Source organism: Mustelus asterias, chromosome 22 (genome assembly GCF_964213995.1).
Source record: "Mustelus asterias chromosome 22, sMusAst1.hap1.1, whole genome shotgun sequence".
Taxonomy (NCBI): domain Eukaryota; kingdom Metazoa; phylum Chordata; class Chondrichthyes; order Carcharhiniformes; family Triakidae; genus Mustelus; species Mustelus asterias.
The window spans coordinates 19245947-19266571 of record NC_135822.1 but is presented as its reverse complement, the minus strand read 5'-3'; the positions used below and the strand labels follow the sequence as shown (position 1 = coordinate 19266571).

General features: G+C 48.8%; 1 protein-coding gene across 6 annotated transcripts; it reads right to left on the bottom strand.

Annotated features, from left to right (window-relative positions):
* Positions 1–3992: 3992 nt before the first annotated feature.
* Positions 3993–19360, bottom strand: mrps16 (mitochondrial ribosomal protein S16). Of its 6 annotated transcripts, none has more exons than XM_078238822.1 (5): positions 19278–19360; positions 18967–19177; positions 18044–18080; positions 6737–6997; positions 3993–4863 (listed from the first exon to the last, which is right to left on the bottom strand). In XM_078238822.1, the coding sequence occupies exons 3-5, from the start codon at positions 18054–18056 to the stop codon at positions 4724–4726; spliced, it is 414 nt and encodes a 137-aa protein (XP_078094948.1). In that variant the 5' UTR covers positions 18057–18080; positions 18967–19177; positions 19278–19360; the 3' UTR covers positions 3993–4723. The 6 variants fall into 6 exon arrangements, with proteins under 6 accessions (XP_078094948.1, XP_078094949.1, XP_078094950.1 ...); XM_078238823.1 differs by having other exon boundaries at positions 19001–19177; XM_078238824.1 differs by having other exon boundaries at positions 19044–19177; positions 19278–19357.
* Between the last annotated feature and the right edge of the window lie 1265 nt (positions 19361–20625).

Here is a 20625-nt window from a genome sequence, read left to right as displayed (position 1 = left end):
TTTGAAGAAGTGACCAAAATGGTTGACGAAGGAAGGGCCGTGGATGTTGTCTATATGGACTTTAGTAAAGCGTTTGACAAAGTCCCTCATGGTAGGCTAGTGAAAAAGGTTGGATCCCATGGGATAAAGGGGGAGGTGGCTAGATGGGTGGAGAACTGGCTTGGTCATAGAAGACAGAGGGTGGTAGTGGAAGGGTCTTTTTCCGGCTGGAGGCCTGTGACTAGTGGTGTACTGCAGGGCTCTGTATTGGGACCTCTGCTGTTTGTGATTTATATAAATGATCTGGAAGAAGGAGTAACTGGGGTGATCAGTAAGTTTGCGGACGACACAAAACTGGCAGGACTTGCAGATAGTGAGGAACATTGTCAGAGGCTACAGAAGGATATAGATAGGCTGGAAATTTGGGCAAGGAAATGGCAGATGGAGTTCAATCCTGATAAATGCGAAGTGATGCATTTTGGTGGGAATAATGTAGGGAGGAGCTACACGATAAATGGAAGAACCATAAAGGGTGTAGAGACGCAGAGGGACCTGGGTGTGCAAGTCCACAGATCTTTGAAGGTGACGTCACAGGTGGAGAAGGTGGTGAAGAAGGCATATGGCATGCTTGCCTTTATAGGACGGGGCATAGAGTATAAAAGTTGGGGTCTGATGTTGCAGATGTATAGAACGTTGGTTCGGCCGCATTTGGAATACTGCGTCCAGTTCTGGTCGCCACACTACCAGAAGGACGTGGAGGCTTTGGAGAGAGTACAGAGGAGGTTTACCAGGATGTTGCCTGGTATGGAGGGGCTTGGTTATGAGGAGAGATTGGGGAAACTGGGGTTGTTCTCCTTGGAAAGACGGAGGATGAGGGGAGACTTAATAGAGGTGTATAAAATTATGAAAGGCATAGATAGGGTGAACGGTGGGAAGCTTTTCCCCGGGTCGGTGGTGACGTTCACGAGGGGTCATAGGTTCAAGGTGAAGGGGGGGAGGTTTAACACAGATATCAGAAGGACATATTTCACACAGAGGGTCGTGGGGGCCTGGAATGTGTTGCCGGGCAAGGTGGTGGAGGCGGACACACTGGGAACATTTAAGACTTATCTAGACAGCTATATGAATGGAGTGGGAATGGAGGGATACAAAAGAGTGGTCTAGTTTGGACCAGGGAGCGGCGCGGGCTAATTGTTCCTTGTTTCTCGTTTCATGGCTTCATTCTATGATCATCTTGCTGGTGCCAGTACAGAGCGAGACTGCGGATAGTTGGGAACCTGTCTCGGGGGCAGGGAATTCATATGGTGTTCGTGGAAGTGGAAATGACTAGGGTTGGGAAGCATTTTCCGATCAGGGCCATTGTGATCTCCTGGACTCGTTTCGATCGCCTCAGGGGGTCGGAGAGGAATTTCCCAGATTTTCTTTTTCCCCATATTGGCCCTGGGGTTTTTCACTCTGGGTTTTCGCCTCTCCCTGGAGATCACATGGTCTGGAATGGGGGGGTGGGGGTGAGTTAATAGGTTGTAATGAACAAAGCATCGTAGCTGTGAGGGACAGCTCGGTGGATAGGATATTGGTATGTAGATAGGCTGGAAAATTGGGCGGGGATCCTGGATTGAGGATTCAATCCTGGACCGGGGAGCGGCGCGGGCTTGGAGGGCCGAAGGGCCTGTTCCTGTGCTGTATTGTTCTTTGTTCTTATTTAACATCCCAGATGAAAGCTCAATGATCTGAGATGTTAACTCCAATTTCTCTCTCCACAGACGCTGTCTGACCTGCTGAGCATTTTCTGCCTTCATTTCAGATTTCCAGCGTCGGCAGCAGTTTGCTTTGGATTGGGAAGGGAGGACACCGAGACTTTACCAGGTATTGTGGCACCGCTAAAAATAAGGTGAGGCAGCAAATGACAAACAAGGGAGTGGCTGTTGAAGTAACACCAACTTCAGTAAACAATGCTGAGCAAATAAAAGTGGACAAACATTCACATAAGATGGTGCCAGTGGCATCAGCGTGTCCCCTTTCACCCCAACACACTGTTAATATACACTGCCAATTCCGCCCCCCCCCAACACATCTCCAATTCCCCCCGCCCTATACAGCTGCCTGCCACAGATCATTTCTGCAGAGGATAAAGGCACTGCGGATTGTTTTAAACCAGTGCTGGATTTATTAAAAGCCTTTAAGTGATTGTTGAAGAATTGAACAAAAACGGGCAAACAGGCAAGTAGAACCAGGGTCCAAAGTCAATTCGTCCAGAAGATGTTCATCATCACTCTACCCTCACAACACAAACCCTGACTCAGAGGGAATTCCGGCACCCAAGCCTCTGGATGTCAGCCTCTTTTCTAATTAATTCCTGGGACATGGGCGTCGCTGGCTGGGCCAGGCCAGCGTTTATTGCCCATCCCTAGTTGCTGCGGCTCTGGAGTCACATGTAGTCCAGACCAGGTAAGGATGGCAGATTTCATTCCCTAAAGGACATCAGTGAACCAGGCAGGTTTTTAACAGAATCGACGACAGTTTCACGGTCATCAGTAGATTCTTAATTCCAGATAGTTTTTACTGAATTCAAATTCCACCATCTGTCGTGGTGGGATTTGAACCCATGTCCCCAGAACATTAGCTGAGTTTCTAGGTTAATAGTCTAGCAATAATACTAAATACTAATCCTCTCCTAAAAGGCTCTCTAATGGCAGTGATCCAGTACCACAGTGGGAGACTGGGGGGGGAATGGACTGTACCAGTGTTGCCGGGGAGAGGGGCAGGAGAAGATTGTTCCAACACCGCCTGGGAAGGGGAAGAACGTTCCAGCACCACCGAGGGCTTGCAAACTGCTCCAAGAGGAAAGTTTAACAACACCAGGTTAAAGTCCAACAGGTTTATTTGGTAGCAAATGCCACTCACTTTCGGAACAGGCTTAGAAACCATTTCTCCACTCCACCTGACGAAGGGGCAGCCCGTTCCGAAAGCTAGTGGTATTTGCTACCAAATAAACCTGTTGGACTTTAACCTGGTGTTGTTAGACTTCTTACCAAGAGGAAAGGTCAGGACTGCGTGATCTTCACCACACCTACCAAGTGTTTAAAAAAGGGTGTATGAAATATTGACACACCTGCCACGTTTTACACAAAGTCACTAGCTGCTACTGTAGTGTATTTAAACACAGTTCAGTGTTCCTGAGCTTTGGAGAAGGTTCCCACTCCTAACCCTCTGTATCCCACTGCTGAAGTGTGCGAGAACATGAAATGCAGCAAGGATTGCCCTGGCAGCAATGCCCTCCACTCCCCAAAGCAGGAAGAAGGTTCAGCAGTGTGGCTGGACAGCAAATGCCAGGCAGCCATGACTTTTCAGGCCTGTTGCATTGGACAACACAATAGCTCAAGATATCGGAGATTGAGACATCCTGTTTCATCCCTAAAACCAGTACGTGGGATTTTACGACCTTGCTCGGGTGAGGCTCGTAAAATCCCACCCGAAGCCAACGGAGAATTCCGCTCTGTGAGCCTGGGGTAAAATTCCAGCCTGTGACTGTATTCAGCACAGGAGAGATTAGGGACAGCCCCACCTCACTGCACAAGCTGAGCAGTTTCAGGCACCCGGGGAGGAAGGGGTTGAGTAGGGAGGAGGACCTCCTCCTGGGACAGGCCAGGCAGGGGATCGTCCATCCCGACTGTCTGCTCTCTTCTGCAGTTACTTTGCTGCTGGAATTTTACCCCAGGCTCACAGTACAGAATTCTCCATTGGCCTCGGGCAGGACCCCACGAGCCTCACCCGAGCGAGGTCATAAAATCCCACATATTGTTTTTAGGAATGAGTCAGGATGCCCTGGCAAGGGAGCATGTGGTGTCTGCTCGCACCGTCATGGCGATCTGTGCCTGGTGGGCGCCGCGGTTACTGGGGTGCGTTATCGACCTCTCTATCACATTTTGTTCCAATGTTTGAAGTTTCTCTTGAGATTCTGTTTACCTTGATGCAGTATCCTTTTAAGGAATTATATTTTAATTTATCCCACAGTTTGCTGATTTAGTTTATTTGATTCAACAAAAAGAAGCACAATCCACGTGGCCACAATTGAGTTACGCGCGGAACTGCCCGTTCTTGGAGAGTGGCTGGACTGAGAAGCTGGGATTTTGTGCTTAGAGATTATTATGGGATGCATTCAAGATGAACATGGGAGAAAGGATTAGAAGAATATTCTTAAATGGGCTTAGATGAATGGGTTGGGATGAGGTTTGTATGAAGCATAAGCATTGGCCTAGGCATGGTGGGCTAAGTCTTCCTGTGCCAGTCTGTACATTACCTGATACAGCATGGACACAGAGTAATCTGTTGACTGCAGTGGAGGAAGACGAGGTTGGGATGGAGATTCAGGGACAGGGGGAAGGAGGGGAGGGTGAACAGAAACAACTGAAATACTTCAGGGGCTGAATGTTAAGTTTGGAATCCCAGTGAATGAGTGCTCTCACTGTGATTCAGTAACCTGTAATGACACTTGGCCAGTGTCTGAGCTGTCTAACACAAGGTTGAGATTGGGAGCTGTACAATATTAAAGTTTTAAGTGTGTTCTTCACAATCATCTGTTCATAAAAAGTAATTAAGTCCCATGACAATACTGTTTGCTGCCTTGTAGACACAGTCCCGAATCAGGCAGAGATCTCTCCAAAGCTTGTTCTAGATGGTACTCAATGAGGCATCAGTGAGTGTTATTGTTCCATCTCCAGGGTTTAACACTGTAACTTTGGCATTAAGCACTCGGCTGCTCATCTCCTGCAGCTTCCACAGGCTCTTCCTTGGACTCAGTTTGGGCCATTAACGCCTGCTTCTTGCGAAATCTCTCTGCCCCAGTAACCGTCATGGGGTGCAGAGGGAAAAAGCCAGACAGACCTAGCAATTAAAGAGACACAAAAACATTTATCAAGAAGCACTGACATAAAGCTGAATTTCCAGTTCCTGATTTAATGGGACCTCATTAAAGCAGCAACCACAGGGATGCAGTACAGTGGCCCACAAGGCCGGGGGAACCGGCAGCCAGGGTGGGGGTGGGGCGGAGGTGTTTGAGCAGCCAGAACCTGTTTTGCTGCTGCACTTTGGCCAGTAAGTGAATTTGGCCTTTAATCTGTCAAGAATAAGGAATCGGACACTCTCCTAGTTGCCTGACCAGCCAGGCCTTGCTGGTGCACGTAACCTAGCGGCCTTATCCAGTCAACATCACTGCCACAGAACTCAGCAAAAAGGAGCAGGAGTAGCCCACACGGCCCATCGAGCCAGCTCTGCCATTCAATACAACCATGGCCGATTCTGGGCTTCAACTCCATTTCCCCATTCGCTACTCATCTCTTTTTAATTCCCCAAGAAACCAAAAGTTTGTCCATCCCAGCCTTAAATATATTCAGTGATGGCAGCATCCACATCCTCTGGGGCAGAGAAGTCCAAAGATTCTGAAGCTTTTGAGTGAAGTAACTTCTCATCTCAGCCGTAAATGATTAGTCCGTTATCCTGAGACTGTGACCCAGTGTTTTTGGTTCCCCGACCAATGGAAACAATCTCTCAGCGTCAGTCATATCAAACCCCCCACCCCACCGGATCTTGAATGTTTCAGTGAGATTGCCTCTCATTCTTCTAAACTCCAGAGAACAGAAGCCCAAAGTCATAGGACAACCCTCTCACAGGCACCATCTGGTGAACCTTTGCTGTCCCGTGTCCAATGCAAGGGCATTCTTCCTTAAATATGGAGACCACACACTCCGATATATACCCTGTACAATTAGAATACCTACGGTACAGGAGGCGGCCATTTGGCCCTTCGAGTCTGTATCAACCACTATCCCACCCAGGCCCTATTCCCATAATCTGTAATTGGAGCAAGACTTCATTATTCCTGTACTCCAAACCTCTTCAATAAAAAGCAACATGCCATTGGCCTTGCTAATTGCTTGCTGTATCTGCATGCTAACTTTGATTTCTTTGTACAAGCACACCCAACTCTCCCTGAACATTCACAACTTTAAAAAAAACACTCTCCTTGCGACCAAATAACTTCATGCTTGCCCACATTATATTCCATCTGCTATCTTGTTGCCCACTCACTTAACCTGACCACATCTCTTTGTAATCATAGAAACCCTGCAGTGCAGAAGGAGGCTATTCGGCCCATCAAGTTTGCACCGGCCACAATTCCACACCAGGCCCTATCCCCACAACCTCACACATTTACCCCGCTAATCCTTCCAATCTACACATCCCAGGACACTAAGGGGCAATATAGCATGGCCAATCAACATAACCAGCACATCTTTGGACTGTGGGAGGAAACCGGAGCACCAGAGGAAACCCACGCAGACATGGGGTGAACATGCAAACTCCACACAGTGACCCAAGCCGGCAATCGAACCCAGGTCCCTGGAGTTGAGAGGCAGCAGTGCCGACCGCTGTGCCATCGTGCCTCTCTGTGTCCTCCTCCTGCCTGCATTTCCAGAGAGCACAGATGCCCATGTGCTGCCTGTTGGGAGTGGCTGTAGAGTTGGTTCAGTAGGGAGAGGGACAATAAGTGAATAGATGGAAGATTAAAAATTGGGTGTTCGCGCCCCCTGATGGCAGGGCATGGGATGGTACCACTTGATGTCATTCAGAGCATGACATTTAACATGTCATGGTCCGTGTCGGCTTGGTTGGAATAGATATGCAATGGAGGGGCTACTATTATCAACTGGGGGTGAGCGTGTAGACAAAAGATTTGGAAAGAAAAAGAGCCGATTACCTAGAATTTTCTCAACAGGCTTTGTCATGTGTGCTCCACAGGCCAGCCAATACTTGATCCTCTCAAAGTTCAAACTGACCAATTTCTCATTGAAGATGTTGGGCATGGGGTCATACGAGCCCAGCTGCTCCAGGTACTTGCCATCCCTGGCCCGCTTGTTGTGTGCTGCAACAATCCGGTAGAAGGGTCGATTTGTGCAGCCGCCCAAGGCCATGCGGATACACACAAAGCCCCGGTGGTAATATTTCAGCAGAATTGGCGCTGAAAAAGAGACAACACAAACACATGATCCAAAACAGAACGGGGATCAGAAACACAGATTATACAGCACTGCACACAGCACCCTCATACCCGACACACAGATTATACAGCACTGCACACAGCACCCTCATACCCGACACACAGATTATACAGCACTGCACACAGCACCCCCATACCCGACACACAGATTATACAGCACTGCACACAGCACCCCCATACCCGACACACAGATTATACAGCACTGCACACAGCACCCTCATACCCGACACACAGATTATACAGCACTGCACACAGCACCCCCATACCCGACACACAGATTATACAGCACTGCACACAGCACCCCCATACCCGACACACAGATTATACAGCACTGCACACAGCACCCCCATACCCGACACACAGATTATACAGCACTGCACACAGCACCCCCATACCCGACACACAGATTATACAGCACTGCACACAGCACCCCCATACCCGACACACAGATTATACAGCACTGCACACAGCACCCCCATACCCGACACACAGATTATACAGCACTGCACACAGCACCCCCATACCCGACACACAGATTATACAGCACTGCACACAACACCCCCATACCTGACACACAGATTATACAGCATTGCACACAGCACCCCCATACCTGACACACAGATTATACAGCACTGCACACAGCACCCCCATACCCGACACACAGATTATACAGCACTGCACACAGCACCCCCATATCCGACACACAGATTATACAGCACTGCACACAGCACCTTCATACCAGTGTGAAGATCCTGTGCTATTGAATCATTTTATGTTTAATGGGGCTATTTTAAAGTTGTTTCTTTCTGCAGGCAGTCAGTGTGTCAGGAAACATGCAGCTCAGATGCTGGGAAAGCAGGATAATTTAGATTATTTAGCCTTGTTGTGTTTAGTTAGGGGAGAGCTAATATATTTTTGTTTATAAATGGAGATTTACCTTGGGGTTTTGATGAAAGGAATGGAAGCTGGGGTTTTTGATTTAAGGATACAGCGTCATGTGATAATGTGGTTAATGGTGGAGTTTTTTGAGGAAGTGACAAAAACGGTTGATGAAGGAAGGGCCGTGGATGTCGTCTATATGGATTTCAGTAAGGCATTTGACAAAGTCCCACATGGCAGGTTGGTTAAGAAGGTTAAGGCTCATGGGATACAAGGAGAACTGGCTTGGCCATAGGAGACAGAGGGTAGTGGTCGAAGGGTCTTTTTCCGGCTGGAGGTCTGTGACCAGTGGTGTTCCGCAGGGCTCTGTACTGGGACCTCTGCTATTTGTGATATATATAAATGATTTGGAAGAAGGTGTAACTGGTGTAATCAGCAAGTTTGCGGATGACACGAAGATGGCTGGACTTGCGGATAGCGAAGAGCATTGTCGGGCAATACAGCAGGATATAGATAGGCTGGAAAATTGGGCGGAGAGGTGGCAGATGGAGTTTAATCCGGATAAATGCGAAGTGATGCATTTTGGAAGAAATAATGTAGGGAGGAGTTATACAATAAATGGCAGAGTCATCAGGAGTATAGAAACACAGAGGGACCTAGGTGTGCAAGTCCACAAATCCTTGAAGGTGGCAACACAGGTGGAGAAGGTGGTGAAGAAGGCATATGGTATGCTTGCCTTTATAGGACGGGGTATAGAGTATAAAAGCTGGAGTCTGATGATGCAGCTGTATAGAACGCTGGTTAGGCCACATTTGGAGTACTGCGTCCAGTTCTGGTCGCCGCACTACCAGAAGGACGTGGAGGCATTAGAGAGAGTTAAGAGAAGGTTTACCAGGATGTTGCCTGGTATGGAGGGTCTTAGCTATGAGGAGAGATTGGGTAGACTGCGGTTGTTCTCCTTGGAAAGACGGAGAATGAGGGGAGATCTAATAGAGGTGTACAAGATTATGAAGGGTATAGATAGGGTGAACAGTGGGAAGCTTTTTCCCAGGTCGGAGGTGACGATCACGAGGGGTCACGTGCTCAAGCTGAGAGGGGCGAAGTATAACTCGGATATCAGAGGGACGTTTTTTACACAGAGGGTGGTGGGGGCCTGGAATGCGCTGCCAAGTAGGGTGGTGGAGGCAGGCACGCTGACATCGTTTAAGACTTACCTGGATAGTCACATGAGCAGCCTGGGAATGGAGGGATACAAGCGATTGGTCTAGTTGGACCAAGGAGCGGCACAGGCTTGGAGGGCCGAAGGGCCTGTTTCCTGTGCTGTACTGTTCTTTGTTTGTTCTTTATGGGAGGAGTTAGGTATGCAGCAGAGAAACAGCTTTCTGTTCAGTTTCTGGCTTGGGTGGTTTGAAGAAAGATGTCTGCAAGCTGCTCTGAAAATCAAAACTTCTCTGAAAGCTTCAAGGGTGTTAACAATTTGTAGCAAGTATTCCTGGATTTGCTAACTGTATTTAAAGTGACATTTGAGTTTGAGGACTATTGCTTATTCATAGTGGTACAGTGGTCAGCACTGCGCCACTCAGCGCCAGGGACCCAGGTTCAATTCCCGGCTTGGGTCACTGCCTGTGTGGAGTTTGCACATTCTCCCCGCGTCTGCATGGGTTTCCTCTGGGTACTCCGGCTTCCACCCACAGTCCAAAGATGTGCAGGTTAGGTGCATTGGCCATGCTAAATTCTCCCTCAGTGTACCCGAACAGGGGCCGGACTGTGGCGACTAGGGAATTTTCACAGTAACTTCATTACAATGTGAATGTAAGATGACTTGTGACGAATAAATATACTTTAACTTTTAACTTTAACTTATTTGGAACTGAAATAGAGATAAGATTGAAATTATTTGTTCCCTTTCATTTTTTAAACTATTGTTCAACTGTTAAAAGTAAAACTGCTTCATTTTGTTTGAGTTATATTTAAACTGTTAATAAATAAAGCTTGTTTTGATAAAAGATCCTTAATTTGTCAGTAGAATTACTCATACAGCAAAAGGTCCTATCTTCACATTTGTGCCAAAACAGAAAAAATAGTTGGGGTTTAGTCTGGTTTCCTAATATACCTTGGAGTTCAGGTTCAGGATACTAAACCCGGACACATAGATTATACAGAACCTTCACACAGCCCCCTCACACAGATTATACAACACACCACACAACCCCTTCATGCAGATTATACAGCACTCCACACAACAACTTTACACAGATTATATAGCACTCCACAACGCCCCTTCACACAGATCATACGCACTCCACACAACCCCTTCACAGATTATGCGTCCCAGATATCCTGAGGTGGGAGGGAGAGGAGCCAGAGGTCGTGGTACATATTGGTACCGCGGACCTGGGGAGGAAGAGGGAAGGGGTCATGAAAAGAGAATATAGGGAGTTAGGTAGACAGTTGGGAAGGAGGAAAGCAAAGGTAGTAATCTCAGGATTGCTGCCTGTGCCACGGGAAAGTGAGAGCAGGAATGGAGTGAGGCGGACGGTGAATGTGTGGCTAAGGGACTGGTGCAGGGGGCAGGGATTCAGGTTCCTGGATCATTGGGACCTCTTCAGGGGCAGGTGTGACCTGTACAAAAAAGACAGGTGGCACTTGAATCCCAGGGGGACCAATATCCTGGCAGGAAGGTTGGCTAAGGCTACTGGGGAGACTTTAAACTAGAAAGGTTGGGGGGAGGGAATCGTGATGAGGGGACTGAGAGCGAGGAGGTTAGCCTGCAAATAGAGAAGGATTGTAGACAGTATAAGAGGGAGAACAGACGGGTGATGGAGAAGGGGAGAGCTCAGACCAAAGGTTTGAGATGAGTTTATTTTAACGCCAGGTGGATCGATGCTTGGAAGTGTGATGTGGTGGCCATTACGGAGACTTGGGGACAGGGACAGGACTGGATACTTCAGGTGCCGGGTTTCAGATGTTTCAGAAAGGACAGAGAGGGAGGCAAAAGAGAGGGGGGAGTGGCACTGCTGATCAGGGATAGTGTCACAGCTGTAGAGAAGGTGGAAGCCGTGGAGGGATTGTCTACGGAGTCTCTGTGGGTGGAAGTTCGGAGCGGGAAAGGGTCGATAACTTTGCTGGGTGTTTTCTACAGGCCGCCCAATAGTAACAGGGATGTTGAGGAGCAGATAGGGAAACAGATCCTGGAGAGATGTAGTAATAACAGGGTTGTCGTGATGGGAGACTTTAATTTCCCAAACATCGATTGGAATATCCCTAGGGTAAGGGGTTTGGATGGGGAGGAGTTTGTTAGGTGTGTTCAGGAGGGTTTCCTGACACAGCATGTGGATAAGCCTACAAGAGGAGAGGCTGTACTCGATCTGGACAGGTGTCGGATCTCTCAGTGGGGGAGCATCTTGGGGATAGTGATCATAACTCTATCTCCTTTACGCTAGCATTGGAAAGAGATAGGATCAGGCAAGCTAGGAAAGTGTTTATCTGGAATAAGGGGAAATATGAAGCCATCAGGCAGGAGATTAGAGGCGTAAATTGGAAGGAGGCATTCTCGAGGAAAAGTACCGAAGTAAGGTGGCAGATTTTCAAGGAATGTTTGTCTGGAGTTCTGCATAACAACGTTCCGATGAGACAGGGAGGTGTTGGTAGGTTACGTGAACTGTGGTGCACGAAAGCTGCGCTGAACCTAGTCAAAAAGAAAAGGAAAGCGTACAAAAGGTTCAGAGAAGCTAGGCGATGATAGGGATCTAGATGAGTATATGGCTTGTAGGAAGGGACTTAAGAAAGAAATTAGGAGAGCCAGAAGGGGTCACGAGAAGGCCTTGGCAGGTAAGATTAAGGAGAACCCTAAGGCGTTCTATAAATATGTGAAGAGTAAAAGGATGAGATGTGAAGGAATAGGACCTATAAAAGGTGAAGGTGAGAAAGTCTGTACAGAACCGGAAGAAATAGCAGAGGTGCTCAATGAATATTTTACCTCGGTATTCACGGTGGAAAAAGACCTGGGTGGTTGTACTACAGGATTGAGGCGGACTGAAAAGATTGAGTATGTGGACATTAAGAAAGAGGATGTGTTGGAAATTTTGAATAGCATCAAGATAGATAAGTCGCCGGGACTGGATGGGATGTGCCCCAGGTTACTGTGGGAGGCGAGGGAAGAGATTGCAGCGCCTCTGGCGATGATCTTTGCGTCGTCGATGGAGACGGGAGAGGTTCCAGAGGATTGCGGATGTGGTTCCTATATTCAAGAAAGGGAATAAGGATAGCCCAGGAAATTACCGACCGGTGAGTCTAATCTCAGTGGTTGGTAAGTTGATGGAGAAGATCCTGAGGGACAGGATTTATGAACATTTAGAGAAGTTTAGTATGCTCAAAAGTAGTCAGCACGGCTTTGTCAAAGGCAAATCGTGCCTTACGAGCCTGGTGGAGTTCTTTGAAAATGTGACTAAACACATTGACGAAGGAAAAGCGGTAGATGTGGTTTACATGGACTTCAGTAAGGCGTTCGATAAGGTCTCCCATGCAAGACTTCTCGAGAAAGTGAGAGGGCATGGGATCCAAGGGGCTGTTGCCTTGTGGATTCAGAACTGCCTTGCCTGCAGAAGGCAGAGAGTGGTTGTAGATGGGTCTTTTTCTGAATGGAGGTCGGTCACCAGTGGAGTGCCCCAGGGATCTGTTCTGGGACCTTTGCTGTTTGTCATTTTCATAAATGACCTGGATGAGGAAATGGAGGGACGGGTTGGTAAGTTTGCCGACGACACAAAGGTTGGTGGTGTTGTGGATAGGTTGGAGGGATGTCAGAAGCTGCAGCGTGACATAGATAGGATGCAAGACTGGGCGGAGAAGTGGCAGATGGACTTCAACTCAGATAAATGTGTAGTGGTCCATTTTGGCAGCTCAAATGGGATGAAGGAGTATAATATCAAGGGTAAGACTCTTAGCAGTGTAGAGGATCAGAAGGACCTTGGGGTCTGGGTCCATAGGACTCTTAAATTGGCCTCGCAGGTAGAGGAGGTGGTTAAGAAGGCGTATGGTGTGCTGGCCTTCATCAATCGAGGGATTGAGTTTAGGAGTCGGGAGATAATGATGCAGCTTTATAAGACCCTCGTCAGACCCCATTTGGAGTACTGTGCTCAGTTCTGGTCGTCTCATTACAGGAGGGATGTGGAAATGATTGAAAGGGTGCAGAGAAGATTTACAAGGATGTTGCCTGGATTGGTTGGCATGCCTTATGAGGATAGGCTGAGGGAGCTCGGTCTTTTCTCCTTGGAGAGACGAAGGATGAGAGGTGACCTGATAGAGGTGTACAAGATGTTGAGACGTATAGATCGGGTGGATTCTCAGAGGCTTTTTCCCAGGGCTGAAATGGCTGCTACGAGAGGACACAGGTTTAAGGTGCTGGGGAGTAGACACAGAGGAGATGTCAGGGGGTGGTGGGTGAGTGGAATCGGCTGCCTTCGGTGGTGGTGGAGGCAAACTCGATAGGGTCTTTTAAGCGACTTCTGGATGAGTACATGGGACTTAATAGGATTGAGGGTTATAGGTAAGCCTATATATAAGCCTAGGTAGGTAGGGACATGACCGGCGCAACGTGTGGGCCGAAGGGCCTGTTTGTGCTGTATTTTTTCTATGTTCTATTATACAGCACTCCACACAGCCCCCTCACACAGATTATACAGTACTCCACACAGTCCCTTCACACAGGTTATACAGTACTCCACACAGTCCCTTCACACAGGTTATACAGTACTCCACATAGTCCCTTCACACAGGTTATACAGCACTCCACACAGCCCCCTCACACAGGTTATACAGTACTCCACATAGTCCCTTCACACAGGTTATACAGCACTCCACACAGCCCCCTCACACAGGTTATACAGTACTCCACATAGTCCCTTCACACAGGTTATACAGCACTCCACACAGCCCCCTCACACAGGTTATACAGTACTCCACACAGTCCCTTCACACAGGTTATACAGTACTCCACATAGTCCCTTCACACAGGTTATACAGCACTCCACACAGCCCCCTCACACAGGTTATACAGTACTCCACATAGTCCTTTCACACAGGTTATACAGCACTCCACACAGCCCCCTCACACAGGTTATACAGTACTCCACATAGTCCCTTCACACAGGTTATACAGTACTCCACATAGTCCCTTCACACAGGTTATACAGTACTCCACACAGTCCCTTCACACAGATTATACAGTACTCCACATAGTCCCTTCACACAGGTTATACAGCACTCCACCCAGCCCCTTCACACGGATTATACAGCACTCCACGCAACCCATTCACAGATTATACAGCACTGCATACAACCAGTTCATAGATTATACAGCTCTCCACACAACACCTTCACACAGATTATGCAGCTCTCCACATATCCCCTTCACATGGATTATACAGCACTCCACACAGCTCATTCACACACATTATACAGCACTCCACACAGCCCCTTCACAAAGTATACAGCACTCCACACAGTCCCATCAAACAGATTATACAGCACTCCACACAACCCCTCCACACAGATTACACAGCACTCCACACAGATCACACAGCACTCCACACAGATCACACAGCACTCCACACAGATCACACAGCACTCCACACAGATCACACAGCACTCCACACAGATCACACAGCACTCCACACAGATCACACAGCACTCCACACAGATCACACAGCACTCCACACAGATCACACAGCACTCCACACAGATCACACAGCACTCCACACAGATCACACAGCACTCCACACAGATCACACAGCACTCCACACAGATCACACAGCACTCCACACAGATCACACAGCACTCCACACAGATCACACAGCACTCCACACAGATCACACAGCACTCCACACAGATCACACAGCACTCCACACAGATCACACAGCACTCCACACAGATCACACAGCACTCCACACAGATCACACAGCACTCCACACAGATCACACAGCACTCCACACAGATCACACAGCACTCCACACAGATTACACAGCACTCCACACAGATCACACAGCACTCCACACAGATCACACAGCACTCCACACAGATTACACAGCACTCCACACAGATCACACAGCACTCCACACAGGTCACACAGCACTCCACACAGATCACACAGCACTCCACACAGATCACACAGCACTCCACACAGATCACACAGCACTCCACACAGATTACACAGCACTCCACACAGATCACACAGCACTCCACACAGATCACACAGCACTCCACACAGATTACACAGCACTCCACACAGATCACACAGCACTCCACACAGGTCACACAGCACTCCACACAGATCACACAGCACTCCACACAGATTACACAGCACTCCACACAGATTACACAGCACTCCACACAGATCACACAGCACTCCACACAGGTCACACAGCACTCCACACAGATTACACAGCACTCCACACAGATTACACAGCACTTCACACAACACCTTTGCATAGATTATACAGTGGTCCACAGATTATACAGCACTCCACACTGTCCCTTCACACAGATTATACAGCACTCCACACAACCCCTTCACAGATTATACAGCACTCCACACAGCCCCCCACACAGATTATACAGCACTCTACACTACCCCCTCATAGATTATACAGCACTCTACACAACCCCCTCATAGATTATACAGCACTCCACACAGCCCCGTCACATGGATTATACAGCACTCCACACATCCACTTCACGCAGATTATACGGCACTCCACACCGATTATACAACACTCCACACAGCCCCTTTACACAGATTATACAGCACTCCACACAGTCCCCCTCACATAGATTATACTGCACTCCACACAGCCCCTTCACACAGAGTATACAGCACACCACACTACCCCCTCATACAGATTATACAGCACTCTACACAGTCCCTTCACAGATTATACACAGCTCCACACAGCACCTTCACACAGATTATACAGCACTCCACACAGCCCCTTCACATAGATTATACAGCAGTCCACAGAGCCTCTTCACATAGATTATACAGCACTGCACACAACCAGTTCATAGATAATACAGCTCTCCACACAACCCCTTCACACAGATTATGCAGCTCTCCACATACCCCCTTCACACGGATTATACAGCACTCCACACAGCTCATTCACACACATTATACAGCACTCCACACAGCCCCTTCACAAAGTATACAGCACTCCACACAGCCCCTTCACACAGATTATGCAGCTCTCCACACATCCCCTTCACACGGATTATCCAGTACTCCACACAGCCCCTTCACACAGTATACAGCGCTCCACACAGTCCTTCCACACAGATTATACAGCACTCCACACAGATTATACAGCACTCCACAGATTATACAGCACTCCACAGATTATACAGCACTCCACAGATTATACAGCACTCCACAGATTATACAGCACTCCACAGATTATACAGCACTCCACACAGATTATACAGCACTCCACACAACCCCTTCACAGATTATCCAGTACTCCACACAGTCCCTTCACACATTATCCAGTACTCCACACAGTCCCTTCACACAGATTATACAGCACTCCACACTGCCCATTCACAGATTATACAGCACTCCACACAACCCCTTCACACAGATTATACAGCACTCCACACAACCCCTTCACACAGATTATACAGCACTCCACACTGCCCATTCACAGATTATACAGCACACCACACAACCCCTTCACACAGATTATACAGCACTGCACACAGCACCTTGAGAATGGGGATGAGGGACACAAGAGGTGGAAATGGTGACTGAATGTAGAGGACTAAAGGCAGAAGTTTCACTGCTGCTTTTAAAAGAAGATGCAAAGGAGAGTAGTTGTAGGAGAATGTTACTGTCGCTAGCATCTTTGTTAGTATCACTCCAGTTCAGTAGCTACACTGGAGGAGCCATGTGTATATTCCAGGCCAACACTCAAGAGTTTTGTTGGAGGAGTGGGTTGGTAGAGATACCCTCCTTTAGGACTCAACACTAAACCCAGATCAGTGCTTCTGGTGGATGAAAAGGATCCCAGTGCACTATTGGAAGAGTAGCCTGTTCACCAAATCTCCAGGGCCAAACATTGCCTCCCCCACCCACCATCTGCAGCCAACAACAAATGTAGATTGACTCAATGATCAATGCAACTTGATATTTGTTGCCTTTGTATGGGATCTTGCTGTGTGTAAAACAGTTGCTGTGTTTCCTTCCAGAACATCAATGGTGGCACTTCCCCCAGATACATGGTCTTAGAGTCCTGGGATGCGTAGGTTAGAGGGATTAGCGGGTAAAATATGTGGGGGTGGGGCCAGGGTGGGATTGTGGTCGGTGCAGACTCGATGGGCCGAATGGCCTCCTTCTGCACTGTAGGGTTTCTATGATTTCTATGAACCTCTAATTGTGGTGTGGGGTTAGATTGAGCCACATCTAGAGACTGCACATCACCTGGTCCAACATGGGTGGATAGCAAGAGGCACAGGGAGACTAAGAGAATCTGTGAGGGTCAAATTGGAAAGAAATTGGCCTCACCCAGGACTGGGTGTCAGGCAGGCACACATGCATGCACACTCTCTCTTTCTCGCTCTTTCGCACTCTCATGCTCACACAAACATGCTTACACTCACCTCCTTTCACATTCACCTATCTCTCCCTTGTCCTGCTCCCCCTCCCACCCCACAGCTGCTGCCTACTTTGCTCTGCCATCTGCTTTCTTCTCAATTTCACCCTAGCCTGCACCTTTGAGGATTTACTTTCCCATTGTTTCCAGTTTATGCAACCAATCAGAGCTGGCTCCTCACTGCATTGGCTGATCAGCTCATGACAGAGAGAAACCGGCCTCCAAAAGGAAAGCAGCTTCATTCCATTTTATAAATTTTATACATCAGCCTGGCCTACCGTGGAACCCCTGGATGGATCCAGCCAAATTCCAGGGTACGGCAGAACCCAGTTTAGGAAGCTCTGCCCCATACTGCTAGTGTGAAGTGGTCTCACACTGCAAACAATAGACAGAAACAGGTATTACTGAGCCGTGAAATCCAGCTGGGTACCCTGGGGCACTAAACTGATGGAAGATTTTTCTTATTAGGTTGTTGTGCTGTACTTACACAGATGAACCATGACTTTACTCTTCCAACTTTACACCTGGGGAGAAAATAAATAAATAAATAAGTCTACACAGTATGTTCCAATCTATAGCCCTTCCTACACATTTGGCAATTCCATTGGTTTTATTTTGGTTAATTTTCTCTCCTAAAGATGCCAATTGCCCACATTATGGTTATTCATATTGTACTCAGATAAAAGTGACTCTCCAGATATGACACTCAAATGGCTGGTCCTCAGGGGTGAGCCAAGCAGGCACAAGAAATTGAAACATAGATAGGGTAGACCATTCAGCCTCTCGAGCCTGCTCCACCATTCAATTAGTTCATGACTGGTCCTTGACCTCAATGCCATCTTACCACACCACCCTTGAATGCATTGATGTCATTAGTATATAGAAATCTTTCAGAATCGAGTCCAATGTCCTCTCTCAAACCCACACAAGCTCTTTCCAACAGGAATCACCCAGGATGGCCCAGTGGCTAAAACCCAGGTTGATGATGGCGCTGGGATAAATTGTGACCTTGTTACAATAAACCCTGTCAGAGATCAGTGAACGAAACCCAGAGACTCATTGGGTTAAACATCACAGGAGATAAAGCCACTGGGTACATTGTGCTCAAGTCTATTTCATACCTCTCACCATTTCCAAAATTAAACAATCTCAGAATAAAATACTGGGGAAAGTGCTGGGAAATATTTATACAAGAACACAGCAGAGAGCTGCAGGATCACTATTCCTGCAGAGGAATCCTAGAGAATATTGAGCCTTATAAAATTATTTATTTGCCATTTGCAGCGGAGTGGGGTGGTGGGGAGAGGGGTGGGAGGAGAGGGGGGTGGTAGTGGGAGTGGGAGTCAGATATATGGGGGGGAGGGGAGTGCTGCTGCGTCTCAGGCCCCAGGAACTCAACCATAAAATCACCATGAAGGGTTTTCAGGCCGGGCTCAGGCCCTACCTCCTCCGGCTCTTCTCTGTCTCACTGCCGCTGTCCGCCTCACCTCCCGGGCCGCCACCGCTCTCAGCTCCGCACACTGGGCGCCGCCATGTTGCCGCTTTCTGACCCGGAAGTACAACACGGATGGACGCAGCGACTGGCAGCCAGCACTCCCTCAGGGAGAGTGGTGAGGGAGTGCTGCACTGTCAGAGGGACAGTACTGAGGGAGTGCTGCACTGTCAGAGGGACAGTACTGAGGGAGTGCTGCACTGTCTGAGGGACAGTACTGAGTGAGTGCCGCGCTGTCAGAGGGTCAATACTGAGGGAGTGCCGCACTGTCAGAGGGACAGTACTGAGGGAGTGCCGCACTGTCAGAGCGTCAGGACTGAGGGAGTGCCGCACTGTCAGAGGGACAGTACTGAGTGAGTGCCGCACTGTCAATACTGAGGGAGTGCCGCACTGTCAATACTGAGGGAGTGCCGCACTGTCAGAGCGTCAGGACTGAGGGAGTGCCGCACTGTCAATACTGGGGGAGTGCTGCACTGTCAGAGCGTCAGGACTGAGGGAGTGCCGCACTGTCAATACTGAGGGAGTGCTGCACTGTCAGAGCATCAGTACTGAGGGAGTGCCGCACTGTCAATACTGAGGGAGTGCTGCACTGTCAGAGCGTCAGTACTGAGGGAGTGCCGCACTGTCAATACTGGGGGAGTGCTGCACTGTCAGAGCGTCAGTACTGAGGGAACGCCGCACTGTCAATACTGAGGGAGTGCTGCACTGTCAGAGCATCAGAACTGAGGGAGTGCCGCACTGTCAATACTGAGGGAGCGCTGCACTGTCAATACTGAGGGAGTGCTGCACTGTCAGAGGGTCAGTGCTGAGGAAATGCCGCACAGTCAGAGGGCCAGTACTGAGGGAGTGCCGCACTGTCAGAGGGTCAGTACTGAGGGAGTGCGGCACTGTCCGAGGGTCAGTACTGAGGGAGTGCTGCACTGTCAATACTGAGGGAGTGCTGCACTGTCAGTACTGAGGGAGTGCTGCACTGTCAGAGGGTCAGTACTGACGGAGTTCTCCACTGTCAGAGGGTCAGTACTGACGGAGTGCTGCACTGTCAGGGGGTCAGTACTGAGGGAGTGCTGCACTGTCAGAGGGTCAGTACTGAGGGAGTGCCACACTGTCAGGGGGTCAGTAGTGAGGGAGTGCCGCACTGTCAGAGGGACAGTACTGAGCGAGTGCTGCACTGTCAGAGGGTCAGTACTGAGCAAGTGCTGCACTGTCAGAGGGTCAGTACTGAGGGAGTGCCGCACTGTCAGAGGGACAGTACAGAGGGAGTGCGGCACAGTCAGAGGGTCAGTACTGAGGGAGTGTCGCACTGTCAGAGGGACAGTACAGAGAGAGTGCTGCACTGTTAGTACTGAGGCAGCGCCGCCCTTTCAGAGGGTCAGTCCTGAGGGAGTGCGGCACTGTCAGAGGGTCAGTACTGTGGGAGTGCCGCCCTTTCAGAGGGTCAGTACTGTGGGAGTGCCGCACTGTCAGAGGGTCAGTACTGAGGGAGTGCCGCACTGTCAGAGGGTCAGTACTGAGGGAGTGCCGCACTGTCAGAGGGTCAGCAATGAGGGAGTGCGGCACTTTCAGAGGGTCAGCACTGT

What these genes read in the sequence shown, in the direction of transcription:
- mrps16 (XM_078238822.1), bottom strand. An exon ending in GCCTGTTGAGAAAATTCTAG is followed by an intron (nt 4,864 to 6,736) that starts GTAATCGGCTCT and finishes TTTAATTGCTAG; the next exon opens with GTCTGTCTGGCTTTTTCCCT.